At 42.2% G+C, this 22,116-nt stretch overlaps 1 protein-coding gene across 4 annotated transcripts in view; it reads left to right on the top strand.

Annotated features, from left to right (window-relative positions):
• The window catches only part of LOC106613723 (protein strawberry notch homolog 2), a 118,755-nt gene that overhangs the window by 37,578 nt on the left and 59,061 nt on the right, over window positions 1-22,116 (top strand). For 3 of the 4 annotated variants that reach the window (XM_014216274.3, XM_014216273.3, XM_045687465.2), the window contains exons 2-4: window positions 1,473-1,677; window positions 4,267-4,355; window positions 21,076-21,190. In XM_014216274.3, the coding sequence (XP_014071749.3) occupies window positions 1,567-1,677; window positions 4,267-4,355; window positions 21,076-21,190 (315 nt within the window). In that variant the 5' untranslated portion in view covers window positions 1,473-1,566. Of the gene's footprint in view, window positions 1-1,472; window positions 1,678-4,266; window positions 4,356-20,040; window positions 20,291-21,075; window positions 21,191-22,116 lie in introns of those variants that run through there. The other variant, XM_045687466.2, reaches the window with a different exon arrangement.

Below are 22,116 nucleotides of genomic sequence, written 5' to 3'. Positions count from 1 at the left end.
CAGCATGCCAATTGCACGCACCCTCAACTGGAGACATCTGTGACATTGTGTTGTGTGACACAACTGCACATTTTAGTGGCCTTTTATTGTCCCCAGAACAACGTGTACCTGTGTTTTGATCATGCTGTTGAAGCCTATGGGTGTCCTAGAGCAAAACATGTTCGTGAGAGTCTGACCTTTGCACAGAGGAATCATATTAGTGTGTAGCCCAATTTGGTTCCGACGCTACAGACAGAAGTTGGCAGATCGGCTGCACCGACTTTAGACGAGTCTCCTGACACTTGTGGAGGTTGTAGATCAAAACGGAGGACACATCGCGTTTCGCGTGAGTCATTTTTCCATAGAGGTGCGCTACAGATTGTGAGAAGACCGATTTTCGGGATGTCTCATGATCTGACAAACACCGCTCTAGCTCTGTCACCACAGATGCGGAAGAGGGACATGGGTAAATTGCAGTTGGTCCACGGAGCCCAGATGTCAGTAACATGCATGTTAATCTCTCCTGGCTCGAAGTTGAGGAGAGATTGACTGCATCACTATTGGTCTTTGTGAGGTGTTGGTGCTGAACTGTCTGTTCAAGCAGTTGGCACACAGTTCGGACACTCATCGGTACAACATAAAACGTGCAATCGGAGGTCTCTTCACAGTCCCCAGGTCCAGAGCAGAGGCTGGGAAACACACAGTATTAAATAGAGCCATGACTACATAGAATACTCTGCCACCCCAGGTAACTCAAACTAACTATAAAAACAGATTAAAAAAAACAGATAATAACAGTATGGCACAACTGGGACTGTGAAGAGACAGCCATTTTCTATATATTTTTTTGTAATTTGCACTGTATTGTGCCATGTAAGTGGGTGGCCATTCACGAGCCTTGGAACGGCTCATATTGCAGGAGCCATCACCTGTTTTCTGAGGCAGGATATTATGTAGTGTTATTTGTTTTGTTACCAGTTTGGACCCCAGGAAGAGTAGTCACTGCCTTGGCAGCAGCTAATTCTAGAATGCCAATTAAATACTACTATCTAAACTTGCAGTAATCATGGTCGAATTACCGACCGGTGGGTCCCCATGGATTTTGGTAGTCTGTCAGATATCGTATTAAAATCTACTCAAATCTCTCTCCGCCCCATTGCAAAATGTGTAGAATTGCAGGAAAATAAAAACTAAACTTGCAATTTCACTTAAAGGCTAGAGCCAGTTGCTTACTGCATGTATGGATGTGGGTACGCAGACCCTCGAGCCACTGTGGCCCCCGTGATGAGTTCAGATCTTTTGTGGCCTCCACCCTTTCAAAGTTGCAAAAACCTGGTTTATGCTGTTGATTCAAAACTGCGATAGAGGTTTTAGGCAATTATACAGTATTTGACCACACTACTGTGAGAAAAACACATTGACATGCTCCTGTGTAAAAACTGTCATTAGAATATGAATAATTTGACTTGAACCCCATGTCTCGCTCTCTGCAGGTGATGGAGTGTGCTGGGCATTAGTAGGGGCACTGTAGGACACAGCCAGCATACATACGTGAAGGTCAGAGGTCATGTGTCAGCCTGCAGCCTGATGCCCACACTCCCGTCACCCTCACTGGCCATGGACGGGGAGAACTACATGCACCCAGAGGGCCCGCAGCTGGACAGCAGCATGTTCGAAGTGGCCTCTTCCAATATGGAGGTACGTCGTATGCACGGACCCACACACTACACGTTTACACATCCAGCTATTTGGTAAACTCAAAAGTTCCAGGAAAATGTGGCAACATAATATGCTAATAATAAATGGCTGCACAATGTGCCGATATTATTCCAGCAAATGTGGCTCCATAATATAGGCTATATTATAGTATGCAAATAAGAATGTTATTGTAATCAGAGGGCCCTAAATACATAGTGCATTTCGGAAAGTATTCAGACCTCATCCCTTTTTCCACATTTTGTTACTTTACAGCTTTATTCAAAAAAAAAAAATTTTTAAATTAAAAATCCATATCTACACACAATACCCCATAATGACAAAGTGAAAACAGATTTTCTGAAATTTTTGCCAATTTATATTAAAGAAACTGAAACACATTTATGTAAGTATTCTATTAGACTCGGAATTGAGCTCAAGTGCATCCTGTTTCCATTGATCATCCTTGATGTTTCTACAACTTGATTGGAGTCCACCTGTGGTAAATTCAATTGATTGGATATCATTTACATTACGTTTACGTCATTTAGCAGACGCTCTTATCCAGCGCGACTTACAAATTGGTGCATTCACCTTATGATATCCAGTGGAACAACCACTTTACAATAGTACCTTTATAGGATATGATTTGGAAAGGCACACATCTGTCTATATAAGGTTCCACAGTTGTCAGAGCAAAAACCAAGCCGTGGAATTGTCTGTAGAGCTCCGAGACGGGGCTGTGTCGAGTCACCGATCTGTGGAATGGTACAACAAAACAAAATCTGCAGCATTGAAGGTCCCCAAGACAAGTGGCCTCCATCATTCTTAAATTGAAGAAGTTTTGAACCACCAAGACTCTTCCTAGAGCTTGCCACCCGGCCAAACTGAGCAATCGGGTGAGAAGGGCTTTGGTCAGTGAGGTGACCAAGAACCCGATGGTCACTCTGACAGAGCTCCAGAGTTCCTCTGTGGAAATGGGACAACCTTCCAGAAGGACAACCATCTGTGCAGAACTCCACCAATCAGGCCTTTTATGGTAGAGTGGCCAGAGGGTAGCCACTCCTCAGTAAAAGGCACATGACAGCCTGCTTGGAGTTTGCCAAAAGGCACCTAAACAAGATTCTCTGGTCTGATGAAACCAAGATTGAACTATTTTGCCTGAATGCCGAGCTTCACGTCTGGAGGAAACCTGTTACCATCCCTACAGTGAAGCGTGGTGGCAGCATCATGCTGTGGGGATGTTTTTCAGCGGCAGGGACTGGGAGACTACTCCGTTCATCTTTCCCTCGATCCTGACTAAAGTACAGAGATCCTTGGTGAAAACCTGCTCAGGACCTCAGACTGGGGCAAAGGTTCACCTTCCAACAGGACAATGACCCTAAGCACATAGCCAATAAATGCAGGAGTGGCTTCGGGACAAGTCTCAATGTCCTTGAGTGGCCCAGCCAGAGCCCGGACTTTCTAAAAACCTGTTTTTGCTTGGTCATTATGGGGTATTGTGTGTAGATTTAATCTATTTTAGAATAAGGCTGAAATGTAACAAAATGTGGAAATAGTGTAGCGGTCTGAATACTTTCAAAATGCACTGTAAATACTCTTGGCTAAGAGTTGGAGAGACTTGACTGCATCACTTATTTTTATAAGTAACATTAATGTGTTGAATTCCAAATTGTTTGCATAGTCAACTTACACACAGCTCTGACACACACCAGATATGCCACCAGGGGACTTTTCACAGTCCCCAAATCCAGAACATATTCCAGAAAGGGTACAGCATTATATAGAGACATTATTACATGGAACTTCCATCTGATATTGCTCAAATTAACAACAAACCTGGTTCCAAGAAACGGATAAAGCAGCACCTCACGGCACAACGCCTCTCCCCTATTTGGCCTAGATATTGATATGTAGGCTATTTGTGCCGTTTTTACAATTATGTTCTGTCCTTGTGCTTTTCTTGTCAATTAATGTAATGTTTCATGTTTTGTGGGGACCCCAGGACGAGTAGCTGCTGCTTTCACAGCAGCTAATGGGGATACTAATAAAATACAAAATATTGTCATGGTGGTTTAGGACACGTTAATATAACCACAACCTGGAACACAAATGGCTGTCATGTGTTAGACCGTTTGCCATTTTGATTGGTACAGTGACGTCTTTGTGGTGACAGTTATCTCGATTGTTTCAGGGCCTGATACAGGTTCAGGTATTAACTAGTGCAAGGCATCATCTGTCTCTCTTCAGGAGACGCTGGCACGATCTAGTTTCTCAGACCCAGAGGAACAAAGACATGGTAAATGGTTTGCCCAATAGCACTCTGGTTGTTTTCTCGATGGCACTCTGTGAAATGCACTGGGGAAAATAAAAGCACTACATTCACCAATGTAATTTGAGGGAAAATGGTACACCTTGTCACAGAGGTTTAAACTGAATGAATGCAGAGAACTTTTATGATTCCTGACCAAGTAATTTGACAATATAAATGCAAAGTGTTTATGACCCTATGATATCGTGTCGCATATAGGGTTGTGTTTGAGTCTTCTTAGGCATAATTAACCAATGAACCTTTTATCTTCTCTGTTGCAGAGTTCTATGTATCCCTCTGCTTCCTGGGGATCATTCTCACAGCAGTCTGGAGGCTACAGCGCACACTGCCCTATGCAATCTGGAAACCAGTAAGTAACCAATCACCTCTCGTACCTTACCCTCCCCTCTGCTGTTTTACATGTGATGTGTGTAACCCTTTCTGTCACACACTGACACATGTGAGATCACATGAGTGTCTAAATGCATGTAATCTCTTAGCAAAGGTTAATAATACCTCTACTTGGCCATCACTGTGACAGTGACGTAGTCCTCCATATGTGCACTTTGTTTTTGTAGTAGTAAGGGATATCATTTACCCTGTTACACAGGGCTCATTAAACCCTAATTAACAAGGCAGCCATCAAATACATTTATTCAAAAGTGCCCTTAACAATAAAGTCCCAGTCAAAGTACCAATGCGTTTTGAGTGTAATATTTAGCAGCTTGTCCTGTTTTGCATTTGCCTGTCTTACAATCTGGGGGTGGCCTTCAGTTCCTTTTATTAAATCTCCTTAATTTCCTGTGGAGGGCTGCCTGACTGGCTGGCTGGCGTCGCCCTCGCTGCGGAGGAGGGAGGTTATCTCTACATCTGGCAGCGGGTCCTTCCCTGGCCTCACACTGCTACCTAACCCCCACCTCTCAGACAAACACACACAAGAGCTCCTAACCCCAAAACTCCATTGTGCGCACACTGGCAATTGTGTCCCCTAAAAGACCTTGGCCTGACCAGTTCTGTACACAGATATGATTCCCCTGGTTAAACAGGGTAAGGTTAATGAGTTCAGTGGTTCTACAGCATTTTCGCCATTCAATTTGCCCCCATAGCACAGGGTGAAGAGACTCAGTACTTAATCAAAAACTCTAATCCCTACCCGGTGTTGATTTAACCAATAATGTAGTTTGCTCTCCCTCCTTGCTCTTTGGGTGATTTTTCCTTGAAAGCATTCCACAAATGACAATAGTAGTTTAGTCAACATTCAGTTCACTGGTAGTGGTCTCAAGCTTCTTCCAATCTGATCTTTGTCCCATTTTTTTCCCCCACAGGTGCTTTATTGAAGTAAGCTAGTATAGGGCTGGGTGATATATTGAAATAATTGGATTAATTAGAATGCATGTTTTAGTGCAAAATTCCACATGCCTCTATCGCAAGAATCATGTTTTTATTTTTATTAGCGTTTGTCTGCTTGTTCTCATGTTTTATTTTTGGTCTCATCACCTTCGCTGCTTCTGTGCTGTTTTCACCTTCAGAATCTTATTAAGCCCCTGCCACTCACAACAAAGATGAAAGATCACTTCTTCCTCTGACAACAAGCAGTTTCAATTTGTTATTTGCATTTGAGGTTTGGTCCAACAGAATCGGTCATATGGACACAAACACATTGAGACATTATTTCTCAGATAGTAATCACTGTGCTGCCATATTTATAGACCTATGTTTTAAGCAATTGAATGTAGTTTAAGACATGCGTAGCTGCTGAAATGGTGCTATGTCCAGGTCTAAAATCAGACTGGTACAAATTAAGAATTTCATTTGAAGTATAAAAAAAAATAAAAAAATATTAGCGGAAAGTTTGCCAGTGATTCGAACATTTTTGCCAGGCAAGATAGTTCAGAAATTGGGTGCTAGTTAACTAAGCCAGAAGGATTTCCACATTTGTGACAGGTGAGGACATGTGCCACCTTCCAGATCTTAGGGATAGCACCAGAAGCAATTGTTTAATAAAACATGTGGATCAAAGGTTCTACAATGATGGGGGCAGAAAGCTGCAGTAGAAAGGGATAAAGCAAATCGGCTCCTGTTTTTTACACATTCATTTTTTGCAAGGCACTTAATACCTAATTTACATAAATCTGTTCAAATGAAGAAGAAAAAAAATTGAGTGCCTGGTATCTCTGCTATCTGTTTAGAGGTGAATCAAGAACTCTAGTGGAACTTGCTGTATTTTCAGAAACCTTTGTCTGTTATGGAACCAAAGGCTGTCAAACCTAATGGCTTTTTTTTTTTTTTTTTTCTAAAGATTTGACAATTTTCTGAAATTTGGCTGGATATCTACAACTCTCAGATACACATTTCAAGAAGTATATAGACTTTGCTTTTCTAACCAGGTTAAGACATATATTTCTCAAATGTCTGAAGGACTGCCAGTCAGAGGTAGAATCACTTAATCTAGCCTTAGCCCAAACTAAGTTTCCTTCACGAAATCGTTCAGACCATTCATATGTGAACCATTGGTTAGATCTGTCCTTAAGCCTTCATCTCTTTATATGGGGCATTCTTATCTGCAACAGTGTTAAACAGAGAGGTTAAACATTTTAAAGGCCTGATCTGAATCATCGCTTGAGGACACAGCCTCCCAGTCATTCAGGAAAGGTTGCTCAAAGGAAAGTTCTAAGATCTATCATAGTAATAATGCGTGAACACAATTTAGGTAGCTTAGGATCTCTAATATAGGCAATGAGATAATGGTCACTGAGCTCATTATCAAATATTCCATATGCTTTATACTTATTAGGGGCGTTTGTCAGGATATCCAAAAGAGTAGGGTTTTAAAGGTGTTTTAACTTGGGGCGGGTTGGTTGAGTTAAATTTGGATCAGACAAAGATAGTACAAATATCTGATACTGGCATCAACCAATACAACTTAAGATCACCCAATATTAATAATTCAGATTTTGCATATTTAGACAGCAAGTCAGACAATTTGTTAAGAGCAATTGGGAGGGCTGAGGGACGGTGATAAACTCCCACTAACGTTAATTGTGCATTGGGGACAGAGGTGGTAATACACACAGCAACATTCAAGTTGTTCTTTATGAATATGGCGACACGCCCACCTCTGTCAGACCTATAAACATTATATCCATTCAGAGACACATCAGTCAAGCACACTTTCTTAACCAAGTCTCAGTAATTATCGAAATGTCCTTGTTAGTTTGAAAAGCCAGAATTACAGTAAGATCAATTTTAAAAAATCGAACTTCTGACATTTACATGAATAAGTCCAAGGTCACAGCTGTGGGATTTCAGATCAGAGGGAGTCTCTAACACAAACGTGCTATGATCAGTAGGTAACCCTCTATATGAAATAGCAGTGTGGTTGGCTTGAAATGGTATACATACAAAATTGTTAAGAACTGTGCCATTTGGTCTATGCCTCGAATGAGGGTGTTCATTAGTACAAGACTCAATGAGGGTTACCTGTTTCGGGGCAAGGACTGATATCCCATCACTTTTTTAACTACCGTTTCAATGTTAGCACTCAGTTTTAGCTGCCAGCTGAAGGTGGGCTGGATGAGTGGACATGAGTAAAGGGACTATTGTCACCCCATTGTTTAATGCTGGATATCACTTGCCTGGCGTCGGGGTCTCCAGAACCAGAGCGGACTCCTGGGGGCGGACAGTCAACTTCTAGCGGTACAAAGTTGTTTGCCAGGCAGAGTGGATCCTCCAAGGCAGGAAAGGACCGCCCGGTTGCAGCTCCTTTGGGCCCTTTCACCTAACCGCCTCTGCCCAGTCTCGAGTTGAACAAGCAACCTGCTTCAAGAAGTGAGAGAGAGCGACTTCGCACAACTCTCCACCACCCTCAGCTCCTAAATATCTTTAGCCTGGGCTTTAGCTACATTGGTGAACTCATCAAGGCTCTGCTTCATCTCACCGACGAACGTCCTTCTGCAGCTGACCGATATCTTAAATCAGCCAGTCAGACCAATGGCACTTTTTACAGACATAACACTGTTCCGACTTCTTCTCTGTCCCTCTGGTTAGTAAACATTTCAGTGGTAGCATTGGACAATCAATGGTTGCAATTTTATATCCATTGGATAGCCGTCGGTTGGCATAATGCTAAAAACAAAGCGGGCTAGCCACAGCTAGCAGCACTAGCTTAACGTTTAAAAACTCCAGTAAGGCGCTGTGTTCCGTGAAGAGCTTAAAAAAAGGGGCAAAAAAGCATACAAAAAGACGAGTGCATCAGTCCAGACCTGTACAGGCCATCGGTCAATACACTCAAATAAAATATATAATAGCCTATAAAGGAGAATAGAATAGCTCACATGAGTTTAACTACTCGCTCCACTATTAACTCCAAACACAACTTGCTACACATTGTCCCAGATTGCTCTGCGGCCAACGATGTGGATGGGGGCGTGCTCAGCCCACCGTTTCTTGTAGTCCACGATCAGATCCTTTGTCTTGCTGACGTTGAGGGAGAGGTGGTTGTCCGGGCACCTCACTGCCAGGTCACTGACATTCTCCCTATAGGCTGTCTCGTCGTCAGTTATCAGGACCACCACCGTCACAGTCGTGGATGAACCGGAAGTGCAGGAGGGGACTAAGCAAGTCCAGGATCGTTCAGTGCCAGGGTCCTGAACTTAGTACCATCCAAGCTCATCACTATGGTGTTGAACGCTGAGCTGTAGTCGATGAATAGCATTCTCACATAGGTGTTCCTGTTGTCCAGGTGGGAGAGTACAGCGTGGAGTGCAATAGAGATTGCGTCATCTATGAAATCAAATGTATTTACGAAGCCTTTTTTACATCAGCAGATGTCACAAAGTGGTTATACAGAAAAAACTGCCTAAAACCTCAAACAGCAAGCAATGCAGATGTAGAAGCACGGTGGCTAGGAAAAACTCCCTAGAAAGGCAGGAACCTAGGAAGGAACCTAGAAAGAAACCCGGTTCAGAGGGGTTGACGGTTCTCTTCTGGCTATGTGAGCCATGACCAGCCTTTCGCTATGGGGCGATAGACATTTAGACAGGTTACCTTGGCGTTCTTGTGCACAGGTATTATGGTGGTCTGCTTGAAACATGTAGGCTTTACAGACTGTGTCAGGGAGAGGTTGAAAATGTCAGTAAAGTTTTAGAATGATCAGGGACATGCAACTATAATTTTCCTAAACAGAAAACACATTAGTGCAACACGTTCGGCAGAAAATGGCTTCATTTTCATCAGATGACAACAGAAGTGCAACGCTATTTGACTGGCAGCCACACATGAAAAACCAAGGTCTTTTTTGCAAAAACTATGCATGGCCATCCTATTTATATTTAATATAGAATGTAGCCAGCTACATTTCCTAATGTTTTTCTTTAAAGTTAATCTTGCATTTTATCGGAGAAAAGTAGGCTGGCTACACGAAGAAAAGTAGCTACACATCAGTCGTCCGAACGCTTTCTGCTGATAGAATGCCCACCTGTGAATTCTCATCCGAGTGAAGTGCAACTGAAGCACAAAATGAGTCTGATGCCGAGAAGAAAATACTGTAAGAAGCATTTTAGATCTACGTTTATGAAAAGCATCAAGATATTTCTTATGTGTTTTTCCTGTGTGAAAAATGAAGAATTATGCGTTAACTAGCAAGTTAAACTTAGGGGTCGCTTATCTAAGTAACTGGTTGAATTAATAAGGTGACGGGGCATCATATTGTTGGCTTTATGACGTGTTTGAGAAGTCAGCCCTTTGGATGAGTTATCTGTACTGCTGCCACTGCTATCTATTGATTTCCTTCTTTTTTTCTCCTCTGTTCTTGGCCCGTCTTCTCCGATTAGAGCAGGCAGGCCCGTTGCTCTAGTTAGCATATTTAGCTAGCAACCTCCATGGAAATTCGCTATTACTTGTGCTAATTTCTTTAGCACTCTGGTAATAGACACCCAATGGGCTTTTTTGTGTTTTTTGGCACCCACTTGTGTACTAAGCCGGTAATACCGTAAATCTCAGAATGAGCGGAGGACGGTATGACGATATGAAAATTTGGATGCCGCTCAACCCTATTTTGTATTGTTACTGTGCTGTTGCTAGAAACATAACTATTTCGCTTGCACCTGCAATCGCATCTGAAAAATATGTGTACGCTTCCAATAAGATTTGATTTTGACTACGCTTGAGCGGTATACCGTATCCCGGGTTTTTTTGGGGGAAAAAATACTGTAGCTACTTTTTAAATACCTGTAGTCAAAATGTTAGGAAATTGAACATTGCATTCTTCATTTCACCTGTCACGTTATTATGAAGCTTACGGCAGTCCCCAGTCACGTGGTGTCTGTTTACAACCACACAATGAGGAGAGACCGGAGCCTTGTGAGTCACTCACTATTGTGACACGTGGCGCCAGGTGATCTAATTATTAGGGATGTACCGATATGACATTTTTGACCGATATCCAATATTTTCCTTGCCAAAAATAGTTACCGATATTTTACATTTTAGCAGTTTTTTTTTAAGCATTCTAGTGCAGTTACATAGTTGAAACGCGCGCACACACACTGACCAAAAAGTTATTTTGTTGGCATTTACATTTGTCCCCATTGCCAGTAAAGCATAATCAAACATATTTCTTTCACTTACTTGCTGTGCTGTTTTGTTGTTCATTTGTTCAGTCTCAACCAGGACTTCATCATGCATGTCACGCAGTGAAGTTTCAGCTCTGTCTGTGGCCTCTCTTCCTCGGTGTGCACTGTCACTGTGTTCGTTTCCTTCTTGTCCAGCTGTGTCTAACATTTCACGTAAACCCTGGTTCCTGTCTGCATCGAAGTAGCGGTCCTTGTACCTAGCATCGAGCATGGTGGTGACACAGTATAGGCTCAGAGAATGCCACAGCATCGCTTGTTCACAGACTATAGTAGAGTACTTTTCCAAGTTAACCCGACAGTCTGTGTTTGCATTTTTATTGAGCAGGCGTTTCAATGCCATGACAGAGGGTATCACGTCTGCTGCAGACGCAGTTGATGTGCTTATTTCTCGAGTCAGTTATTCGAATGGAGCTAGGGGTGTGTTCATGTTTCTTTCAAACATGTTCTCAAATGCCATTGAAATGGCAGCAGCGGTATGAGAACCAGCACATTCTTGAGCATGCAATATGGCTTTCCTCAGTACGAAATCCTCATCGACCCACTGTGCTGTCAGACTCAATGCTCATGGGGCTGACATCACTGGTCCAAATGTCAGTCGTGAAGCTAATAGCAGTGACGCCCATAGCAAGTAGCTCAGGGATGTTCGTTTCAACAATAATGTGTAACTCCGAAGGGCAAAATCTGAAAAATAGCCTCTACTTGGTAATGTGTATCGGTGCTCGACCAGTCTGCGAAAGCCAACATCATCCACGACAGAGCATTGTTGATTGTCAAGGGCAATGAATTCCATTATTTTGGTGTTAATGGATTTCGCCTTTGCGTTGTCTCGCTGAAATGTTCTTACTCTTTCAAATGACTGCTCGACTTGACTGCTAGATCCACACAGCAGACATTGTGGGCTAGGTTAGGAATGCTGTGTAGCACAATTTTTCGCGGCGTCATCTACCTACGTTATATAGGTATGCACGTCAGCTTTGACATCGGTTTTGCACATTGACGTTAAGCTTGTTCAGGGGCAGAACGAAAGATTTGTACCTTGTCAGCTCGGGGATTTGAACTTGCAACCTTTCGATTGCTAGTCCAACGCTCTAACCACTAGGCTACCCTGCCTCCCCCCTTTTTTAAAATATTTTTTATATTTAAAAAAAAAAAATGTTTTACAGTAACTAAAATGGAGTTGCTTCCACACAGTTGATTTGAGTCCTGTGGGACAGCGGGATAGTCTTGGTTGAATTAGCCTCAGCCTCAGCTTCCCCCTCACCTTTCTGTTCAGAGCAATTCACGAATGTGAATGGGTCGGTCTCCAGCACTCTGTTTACTCGCCACAAGCACACCTTTGTATTTCTATCCCTGTGGTGACCAAACAATTGATTCCTATAAAAAAAAAATATATATTTTCCCTTTAACTTCTTAGGGATAGCCCCCCTTTAAATTTTCGCCTAAAAGGACATCAAATCTAACTGCCTGTAGCTCAAGCCCTGAAGCAAGGATATACATATTCTTGGTACCACTTGAAAGGCAACACTTTGAAGTTTGTGGAAATGTGAATTGAATGTAGGAGAATATAACACAATAGATCTGGTATAAGAAAATACAAAGAAAAAACTACTTTGATGTAAAAAAGGCTTTTTTTTCTTCTTTTCTACCACCGTCTTTGAAATGCAACAGAAAGGTCCCACATCTAACCATCACTCTGGTTGTAATTCCGATTGTGTCCACAATAGAGGTCGACCGATTATGATTTTTCAACGTCGATATAGATTGGAGGGCCAAAAAAAGCCGATACCGATTTAATCGGCCGCTAAATAAAGATTTTTTTTGTATTTTTTTTAATTTTTATTTGTAATAATGACAATTACAACAATACTGAATGAACACTTATTTTAACTTAATATAATACATCAATAAAATCAATTTAGCCTCAAATAAATAATGAAACATGTTCAATTTGGTTTAAATAATGCAAAAACAAAGTGTTGGTGAAGAAAGTAAAAGTGCAATATGTGCCATGTAAGAAAGCTAACGTTTAAGTTCCTTGCTCAGAACATGAGAACATATTAAAGCTGGTGGTTCCTTTTAACATGAGTCTTCAATATTCCCAGGTAAGATGTTTTAGGTTGTAGTTATTATAGGACTATTTCTCTCTATACGATTTGTATTTCCTATACCTTTGACTATTGGATGTTCTTATAGGCACTTTAGTATTGCCAGTATAGCTTCCGTCCCTCTCCTCGCTCCTATCTGGGCTTGAACCAGGAACACATCGACAAAAGCCACCCTCGAAGCAGCGTTACCCATGTAGACCAAGGGGAAACAACTACTCCAAGTCTCAGAGCGAGTGACGTTTGAAACGCTATTAGTGTGCACCCAGCTAACTAGCTAGCCATTTCACATCGGTTACACCAGCCTCATCTTGGGAGTTGATAGGCTTGAAGTCATAAACAGCGCAATGCATTGCGAAGGGCTGCTGGCAAAACGCACGAAAGTGCTATTTTGAATGAATGCTTACGAGCCTGCTGCTGCCTACCACCGCTCAGTCAGACTGCTCTATCAAATCATAGACTTAATTATAATAACACACAGAAACATGGTCGAGTCCGGAAACTATCATCTCGAAAACAAAACGTTATTCCTGTTACATTGCACAACCTTCAGTGTTATGTCATAATTACGTAAAATTCAGGCAAAAAAAATAAGTCAATAAATAATTGTTCGCAACAAGCCAGGCGGCCCAAACTGTTGCATATATCCTGACTCTGCGTGCAATGAACGCAAAATGACACAATTTCACCTGGTAAATATTGCCTGCTAACCTGGATTTCTTTTACTGCGTTCATCCACCTCTGGCCTGCTGGCCCCCCTACCTCTGAGGAAGCACAGTTCCCGCTCAGCCCAGTCAAAACTGTTCGCTGCTCTGGCACCCCAATGGTGGAACAAGCTCCCTCACGACGCCAGGACAGCGGAGTCAATCACCACCTTCCGGAGACACCTGAAACCCCACCTCTTTAAGGAATACCTAGGATAGGATAAAGTAATCCTTCTAACCCCCCCTTAAAAGATTTAGATGCACTATTGTAAAGTGGTTGTTCCACTGGATATCATAAGGTGAATGCACCAATTTGTAAGTCGTTCTGGATAAGAGCGTCTGCTAAATGACTTAAATGTAATGTAATGTTTTAGCTAAATATTCAGGTTTAAAAATATATACTTCTGTGTATTGATTTTAAGAAATGCATTGATGTTTATGGTTAGGTACAGTCGTGCAACGATTGTGCTTTTTTCGCAAAATGCGCTTTTGTTAAATCATCCCCCGTTGGGCGAAGTCGGCTGTCTTTGTTAGGAAGAAATAGTCTTCACAGTTCGCAAAGAGCCAGGCAGCCCAAACTGCTGCTTATACCCTGACTCTGTTTGCAAGAGAAGTGACACATTTTCCCTAGTTAAAAGAAATTCACGTTAGCAGGCAATATTAACTAAATATGCAGGTTTAAAAACATATACTTGTGTATTGATTTTAAGAAAGGCATTGATGTTTATGGTTGGAGCAACGTGTGCCTAAGCGATTATATGCAACGCAGGACAGGCTAGATAAACGAGTAAGATCATCACCATGTGTAGTTAACTAGTGATTATGATAGTTTTTTTATAAGATAAGTTTAATGCTAGCTAGCAACTTACCTTAGCTTCTTACTACATTCGCTTAACCTCGTGGAGTGCAATGTAAAGCAGGTGGTTAGAGCGTTGGACTAGTTAACCGTAAGGTTGCAAGATTGAATCCCTGAGCTGACAAGGTAAAAATCTGTCGTTCTGCCTCTGAACAAGGCAGTTAACCCACCGTTCCTAGGCCGTCATTGAAAATAAGAATGTGTTCTTAACTGACTTGCCTAGTTAAATAAAGGTCTAAAAAAAAAACTAAAAAAAAAATAATCGGCTAATTCGGCGTCCAAAAATACAGATTTCCGATTGTTATGAAAACTTGAAATCGGCCCTAATTAATCGGTCGACCTCTAGTCCACAAGATGGCAGCAGTGTATGTGCAAAGTTTCAGCAAACTACATGACATTGTGTGAAGTCACCCAGGTACATTTGGGCAAATTGTGAAGGAGACATTGACATTCACATTACATTTTTCTGCAAGAATATCGTCAAATCTGTATACTTGGACTTTGATTTAGCTTTTCCAGTATTAGTAGCAATATTGTAAGTTCAACATTTGCAAAACAACCAGTTTTCATAACTTCATAACTCTCCATATTCTTATAATTTTTGTCCAAAAGAAAAAGGCTTGCTGTCGCACAGGGTTAGCAGGTACATTTTGCGACAGATACAGGGTTTTCCGTAAAGCCTTGCTCATTGACTATCTAGCTAGCTTTGTTTGACCCCGATTGGCGCTTATTAGACAGTTAGTCGAAGTGAAGACCGCCCGCGTCATCGGCATGCCATGAAGGCGTCGCTCTGACCAAATTTGGTGTACTATAGGATATTCTACACCCCTAATGATGTAGTGAAGGTTGGTCACGTTCTAGGATCTCTGAGGAATAAATACGGGTGAAACGTTTAGGGTTAGATTTTAACAGATTCCTTTCTTTGCAAATTAAACGAGTGGAAATACAAAATTGATCGAGCATGCTTTATGGAACTTTTTTAGGAGATGAAAAAGGATTTTATCTAACAAAAAGACATTTCATGTTATCTCTGGGACCCTTTGGATTATACATTCTGAAATCTTGCTCTGATTTAAGTACACATTTCACCTTCAGAGGGGAATTTATCAAACCTATCGCGGTGAAAGTGTTTTGTTGTTAGCTCTCCTCAAACAATAGCATGGCATTTTTTCACAGTAATAGCTACTGTAAATTGGACAGTGCAGTTATATTAACAAGAATTTAAGCTTTCAGACGATATAAGACACTTATGTACCGACATTTGTTGTTTCTCTAAAATCTGCAATCGTTACACAAGGCACTGCATGATTTACAACTGTCCCGTAGACATAATCCTAAATTTGACCCCTAAACCTAACCCCTAAGCCTAAAATACTATTTCCTTGTGGTGACCAGCGAAATGTCCCCACTTGTCCTAATTTTCATTGTTTTACTATCCTTGTGAGGACTATTGGTCCCCACAAGGGTTGTAGAACCAAAAAAACACACTGACTCAGTAGTCTTGGATGGAGGAAATTCTTTGAATATTTATGGACGTTATTCAGATGCTGAATGGATAGATTTAGCAATGCAGATCTCACTGAACATGAGTGTGATCCAGCCAGGGTTGCATGAATGTGTTCAAGGGTCGCTATCCAACAAACAGCTGTACATAATATACCGTACAGGCGACCTATTTAAAAATTAATTCTGAATTTAAATGGAACTGAACCAAACCCCAGCCGACACACTTACTGGTTGTTGCGACACAGTGGGAGATTGTCACGGCCTGATAATCTGACATAGCCACACAGTGTCCAGATCCTATCTGGTAGTTTGGTGGTAAATGAAGGGCAGGTTTGTCTGGAAGCCTAAATGAAAGGTCCTGATGTGGCAACACACACACACACACACCTGTTTTATAGTGACTAGTGTTGCAAAGGGTCGGAAACTTTCCAGTGAATTTTGCTGAAATTAATCACAAAAGTTAGCTTATAACAGTGAACCTTTTTTGTGGGATACACAAGGCAATTCTAGGTATTTTGGTTAAACTATCCCCAATTCATTGGAATTGCAACCCTCTCCATGCACAGTGCATTCTTCCATCACATGTACAGCTGATTCTCAAGATCTTGCACACTAATGAGATGCTATTGAGCCCACACTACTACACTGTCTGAGCCAAGGACTACATGCTTTCTGGTAAGTTTTGATTACAATACTGGGTGGGGTGAATATATTTTATATTACATGCATACATTTTTGTTAACTAGAAAATAGTAGCCTACAGCAAAGTGTGTTTAAGTCATTTCTAACTTGTTAACAATTTCTCCTAGTTAGTTTTTGCTACCATGTGGGTTTTAGCTTGCATGAGCCTGCTGAGTGTTAATTCACCTGTTATCAGACCTGTTTCATTTTAAAACATGTATCTTACAAAGGAGTTGTTTAATCTAACTGCTTAACTATTTATCTGTACATGGAATTGTATTCGTTTTTTTACTCATTTTAGTTCAAATCTTTACAGGAAAATGCCACGGGCACTATCTGATGTGTGGAGACATTTCAATGCAGCTAATGTAGAAGGAAAAGCTGTGTACCTTTGCAAATACTGTGCCAAATCATATGTGAAGACTGCAACAAAGATGCAGAATCATCTGGCCAAGTGCATAAACTTCCCTCAGCGCTCACGCCAAGCAACCTCTGACAAAAGTCCATCTACTTCTATTCGAGGTGAAAATGATGAATTGGACACCTTATCGATAGCAACAGCTCATGGTCTTCCTGGAATCATATTTTTGTTCAATTCAATGAAGGAACGTAGTCAGACATGTTGATGAATGTCTTGCTCGAGCTGTGGATGCAACTGGTTCACCTCTGATGCTCACAGGCAATGTGTATTGGAAGAGATTTCTGAATGTTCTTCGCCCAGCATACACCCCTCCAACCAGACATGCTTTATCTTCTAATTTGCTGGATGCAGAGTTCAAGTGAAGGTCAAGCAAATCATAGAGAAAGCAGGCTGTATTGCAATCATCTCTGATGGGTGGTCGAATGTTCGTGGGCAAGGAATAATTAACTACATCTCCACCCCTCAACCAGTATTCTACAAGAGCACAGACACCGGGAACAACAGACACACCGGTCTCTACATTGCAGTTGAGCTGAAGGCAGTCATCAATGACTTTGGACCACAGAAGGTATTTGCACTGGTGACAGACAATGCTGCGAATATGAAGGCTGCGTGGTCTAAAGTGGAGGAGTCCTACCCTCACAGCACACCCATTGGCTGTGCTGCTCATGCATTGAATCTGCTCCTCAAGGACATCATGGCACTGAAAACAATGGATGTGAAGAGAGCCAAGGAAATTGTTAGGTATGTGAAGGGTCATCAAGTTATAGCCTCAATCTACCTCACCAAACAAAGAGAGAAGCATAAGAGCACCACATTGAAGCTGCCCAGCAACACCTGTTGGGGTGGTGTTGTCATGTTTGACAGTCTCCTGGAGGAGATCGAGTCTCTCCATGAAATGGCATATCACAGTCTGTCGATATGGATAGCCCAATCAAGAGGATCCTCCTGGATGATGTATTTTGGGAGAGAGTGGTAAGCAGCCTGAAACTCCTGAAACCTATAGCAGTAGCCATTGCACGGTTTGAGGGAGACAATGCCATCCTGTCTGATGTTCAGGCTGCTTGCAGATGTAAGAGAAGAAATCCATACTGCCCTGCCCATGTCACTGTTGTTCCAAGCAGAGGAAACTGCAGTTCCACCTTGGCCTGAATGACGGCAAGGTTCTTGGCAGTCTGGCGAAGTACACTTCCAAGCAAGGGCTTTGGGATGGACATGCAATATGGCAGTCGTTCCAAACATATCTCATCAGCCACCTGGTGGAAGGGACTTTGTGGATCCTTGGCTTTTTCCCCTGTTGCCTCCGTCATCCTCCAACTCCCACCATCAGCAGCCGCCTCAGCGCAACTGGTCCTTGTTTGGGAATACACACCAAAGCATGCAACAGGCTGACCAATACAAGGGTTGAAAAATTGGTGGCCATCCAGGCAAATTTGAGGCTTTTTGAGCCTGACAACGAGCCATCCTCAAGGTTGGAAAGTGACAGCGAAGATGAGGCCTCAGTCTGATGTTCAATTGGTCGACATTGAGGTCCAGGGAGAAGACATGGAAGCCTGAGAGGAAGACAACCAAAGCTTTAGTTTCTAGACTATCATTTTACAGATGTATGTTGAAAAAGATCATTGGGGATCATTCAATTTTCCCTTTTGTTGTTCAGTGAAATCATCCCATGTGAAGTCAACTAATTTAAAGTTCAATTCGTAACTAAATTGTTTTTATTTTTATTGGAAGGATTTAATCATTTGCAATTGTCTACTTATGATAAGGTTTATGTTTGTCTCCATATATGGTAAATATATCAATGCAAAAAACATCTACATTTAAATTGTATGAATATTAATTTGCATATTTTTCCATTAATTCCCATGGAATTACCACCTCTGAATATGCCCCCAAATGTGCAACCCTAATAGTGCCCTTCCTTTGTGCTTGTATTCTTTATATGTTCTTGGGAATGCGAATTTGCCTGGAGCTGATTTCCCTGCTGTTTGATGATCAAACACACGCTCCATCCGGTTCTTTTTATTCAGTAGTTGTCTGAACTAGCCAGTTATTCTAGACGGGCAATACAGGTTTGATCTCTCTCTGAATGTTATTGCATTACACTTTAGTTTATCATGTTCTACTGTCCTGACCAAAGTTATAAGCTCGGTGGTCACCTTAATTGGCTTTATCTCCCCAGACGGCAATAACAGTTATGCATCAGGTGAGAGGAGATTAGTGACAGGTTACTTTCTGTTTGGCCTGCTTGTCCTACATACACTAGATTGTGTAACACCAGCTTGAACCAGTCCAATAGATGTAATAAAATAGCCTTTTAGTTACAGAAATATAAGCGATTAGAAATGGATTTTTGATGCTGCATAACTGGGTTGCAAATATTCCGGGAAAGGCTTGCAGTCAGTGAGGCGCTGTGGCACGGGGCCGACTGGCTTTGTCTTATTGGAATGCTGCTAGTACTGACACATTCTGCCAAGGCAGCAATATCACTGTCATATCAGGAGAGGCTACAGGGTTAGGCTCAGGATTTCCACTTTTTATTTGAAGCTTTAGGATGCTGCACTGTTACCCTTGCTAGGTGGCTGACCCTTCAAAATAGATAAACACGTTAATAAACACCTGTACAGGTGTTTTTTCCCCCCACACTGATCAGGAAACCCTTAATTCTGATCCTAGGAAATCTGCAATACTTTTTAGGGATTTACCACACTGACTATTGTGTGCAGATCAAATCCCTGAATCTCCTTGTTAAAACACCCTCACACCAAGCTTTGCTCTAGCTATACAAAACTGCCTGGCTTTAGACCACCAGCAGCTCTCCCCGTGGCTTATCTCTCCGTTCCTATGTGAGCCCGTTCTTTAAATAACAACCTCAATTATCCTCCAGCTGATCTGTGTCCTGTGTTGGACAGTTTCATCCCTCAATCCCCCATGTAGAGATCAGCTCTCACAGGATTTGAGGCTGGGAGCTGTGCGGTCGTTACTTTTACTTTCTTTCTATGCTACGCTCATTTGGGCACCGTCTTGCCCTGCCTGCTGTGACTCAGTGAGAAAGTGAAAATATCACAGGCAGCAGAGGTTCCTGAGAAAGCCGTCTGGGTGTTTTTCCACTGAACTAGGTTGTGATTCCCGGAAGAGCTAGTGAAAGAGCGGAGTGCCTCCGTTCTCTGAAGCGCAGAGGGGAGTCACATGAAGCCCTGAGCTCAGAGAGCCGTGACTTGACACAGCTGTGTGCCACTCCAGTGTCTTTGTGTTGGTGTGTGTGTTGCAAGTTGACGCAGTACAGCTCCAGTGTGTTTGTGTTGATGCCTGTGGGTTTCTGTGTGAGTCTGACTCTGGAAGAAGGCAGTATGGTCAGTGTACAGTCAGCGTGGCCTCCGTGGATCATGGAACCCGATGATGGGTAGGTTCTTTCTCTCTTTCCCTCTCCGACTTTTTACCTTCATAGTTGGTTGTTATTAGGGTCGTGATGATACCACTATTGTGATACTCGTTAGTATTGTGGCAAGGAAACTAACGGATTTAACTTCTTTAGGAAAACAGCCCTAATGTTGAAGCAAACACGTTGTCATCCAGAGTTGCATTTAGTTATTTTCCAAGCTATATCGCAAAATATCATACATACTGCAGGTTTTTAAAGGACCAAAGAGTTTAGCCTGCTTTTTGTTTTCATTTTTGCCATGGAAAAGATATTGCGCTACTGGTATTGTCACAATCCTTGTTGTGCTCTGTGGCAGTGTCAGGCGTGACTCACTCTCCGTTCTAGTGGTTCAGCTGTGAGGCAGGCCAAAGGTTATAGTGTTCACTTGAAGTAATACAATTTAGGTGTTATGGTGTGTCTGTAAACTGCTGATAGAAGATCACAAGATCAGTTAATAATGCGTATTAAGATAAGATAATTATCACTTGTGTTATGACTCCACAGTTTGTGGGGTTCATGTGTTCTTTGTTGACTTTATTTCTTTATCCTCCAACCATCATTGCTCTTAGTTATGTCTGTTGGGCTAGTTTGAGACTGTTGTTTTCCAACCACCCTGTGTCCTTGTTTCCTTTGTATAAATAAAAACCAAACCCCTTTGGCCATACAGTGAAAAGCACAAGTTCCCACCCATTTAATGACCAGCTAGTTCCCTCTGCTCCCCTTCCCAGTACATCTCATTAAGCTGCCTTACCTCTGACCTTTTTCAGGCAATACCACTTGAATGACACCATGCCGGATATGCACATCGACATGTTCAGCCATTCTGGGTTCCATGACGATTTCCCCTGCCTCAACCTCCCCAGAAACGGAGGCTTCCCTCAGGTAAGACCTCTCTATATCACACTCTCTGTGTCTATCCTTCTCTCTATCTTGTTTGAGCAGTCTTATTTTTCACCTCTGTCTCTCTCTCTTGCTGCCTCGCTGTCACTCTCTGAAAGGGAGGAGCTGCGGCTCCCCCTTACTCCTTTCATCCTACCTTAAATGTTGCACGGTCGGTTATTCCTGCCTGCAGAAACTGTGATTAAACGTTGCGTCTGACACTGTCTAGACAGAGTTAAGAAGCTACCTGCTCCTTTTCCTGTGAAGGCTTGTTATTAATAAACCGCTGTAATTTAGCAGGGCTTTGGTTGTTGGCCATCATGTTCTATTCTGTCACTGAGAAATATGGCTGTTCTCATTGCACTTTTGAGGAACACTTAAAAGCGTGGTGTTTTTCAGTGGAGTTTTTGCATGGAGGAATTTTATCTCTTGCTTTCCTCATATTTTCTTGCGGAGGTTATGCACCATCAATCACCCTGGAGACATTCGGGACAGGCTTATTCTAACTTGGAAATGTGTAAATGACAAAGTAAGACATTTCCCCCCCTCCGTTTATATTTAGCATCCTTACTGGGCTATATTTAACCTCTTCATTTGCATTTTCCAATTATACACACTGTCAAGCCAGGCAGTTCTTAATTCCCATATGGAAAAGTAATCTCTCCCCTCTGCTGACTGAGAAGCCCTAACAACACAGGCGAATGACTTCACTTCTCATCTTGGCTTATTTGTATGGGGTTGAATGTTGGGGCATCTCCTCGTAGGGCTCCAGTGGCTGTGTGTGTATAGGAGAGCAGTGATGTGTTACTAAAGAGCCAGTCACTATGCCTCTCACGTCCGTCCTGTATCAGAGTAATGACAGTTTAACAGCGGCTGGGCTGGGGGCATGCCTATGTACTTAATGAAGAGCCTCTGATCCCAGTGTGCCA

Source organism: Salmo salar, chromosome 10 (assembly GCF_965601325.2).
Source record: "Salmo salar chromosome 10, fSalSal1, whole genome shotgun sequence".
NCBI classification, from domain to species: Eukaryota; Metazoa; Chordata; class Actinopteri; order Salmoniformes; family Salmonidae; genus Salmo; species Salmo salar.
Note: the sequence above shows the minus strand (reverse complement) of the source record. Positions and strands in the feature narration are given on the sequence as shown.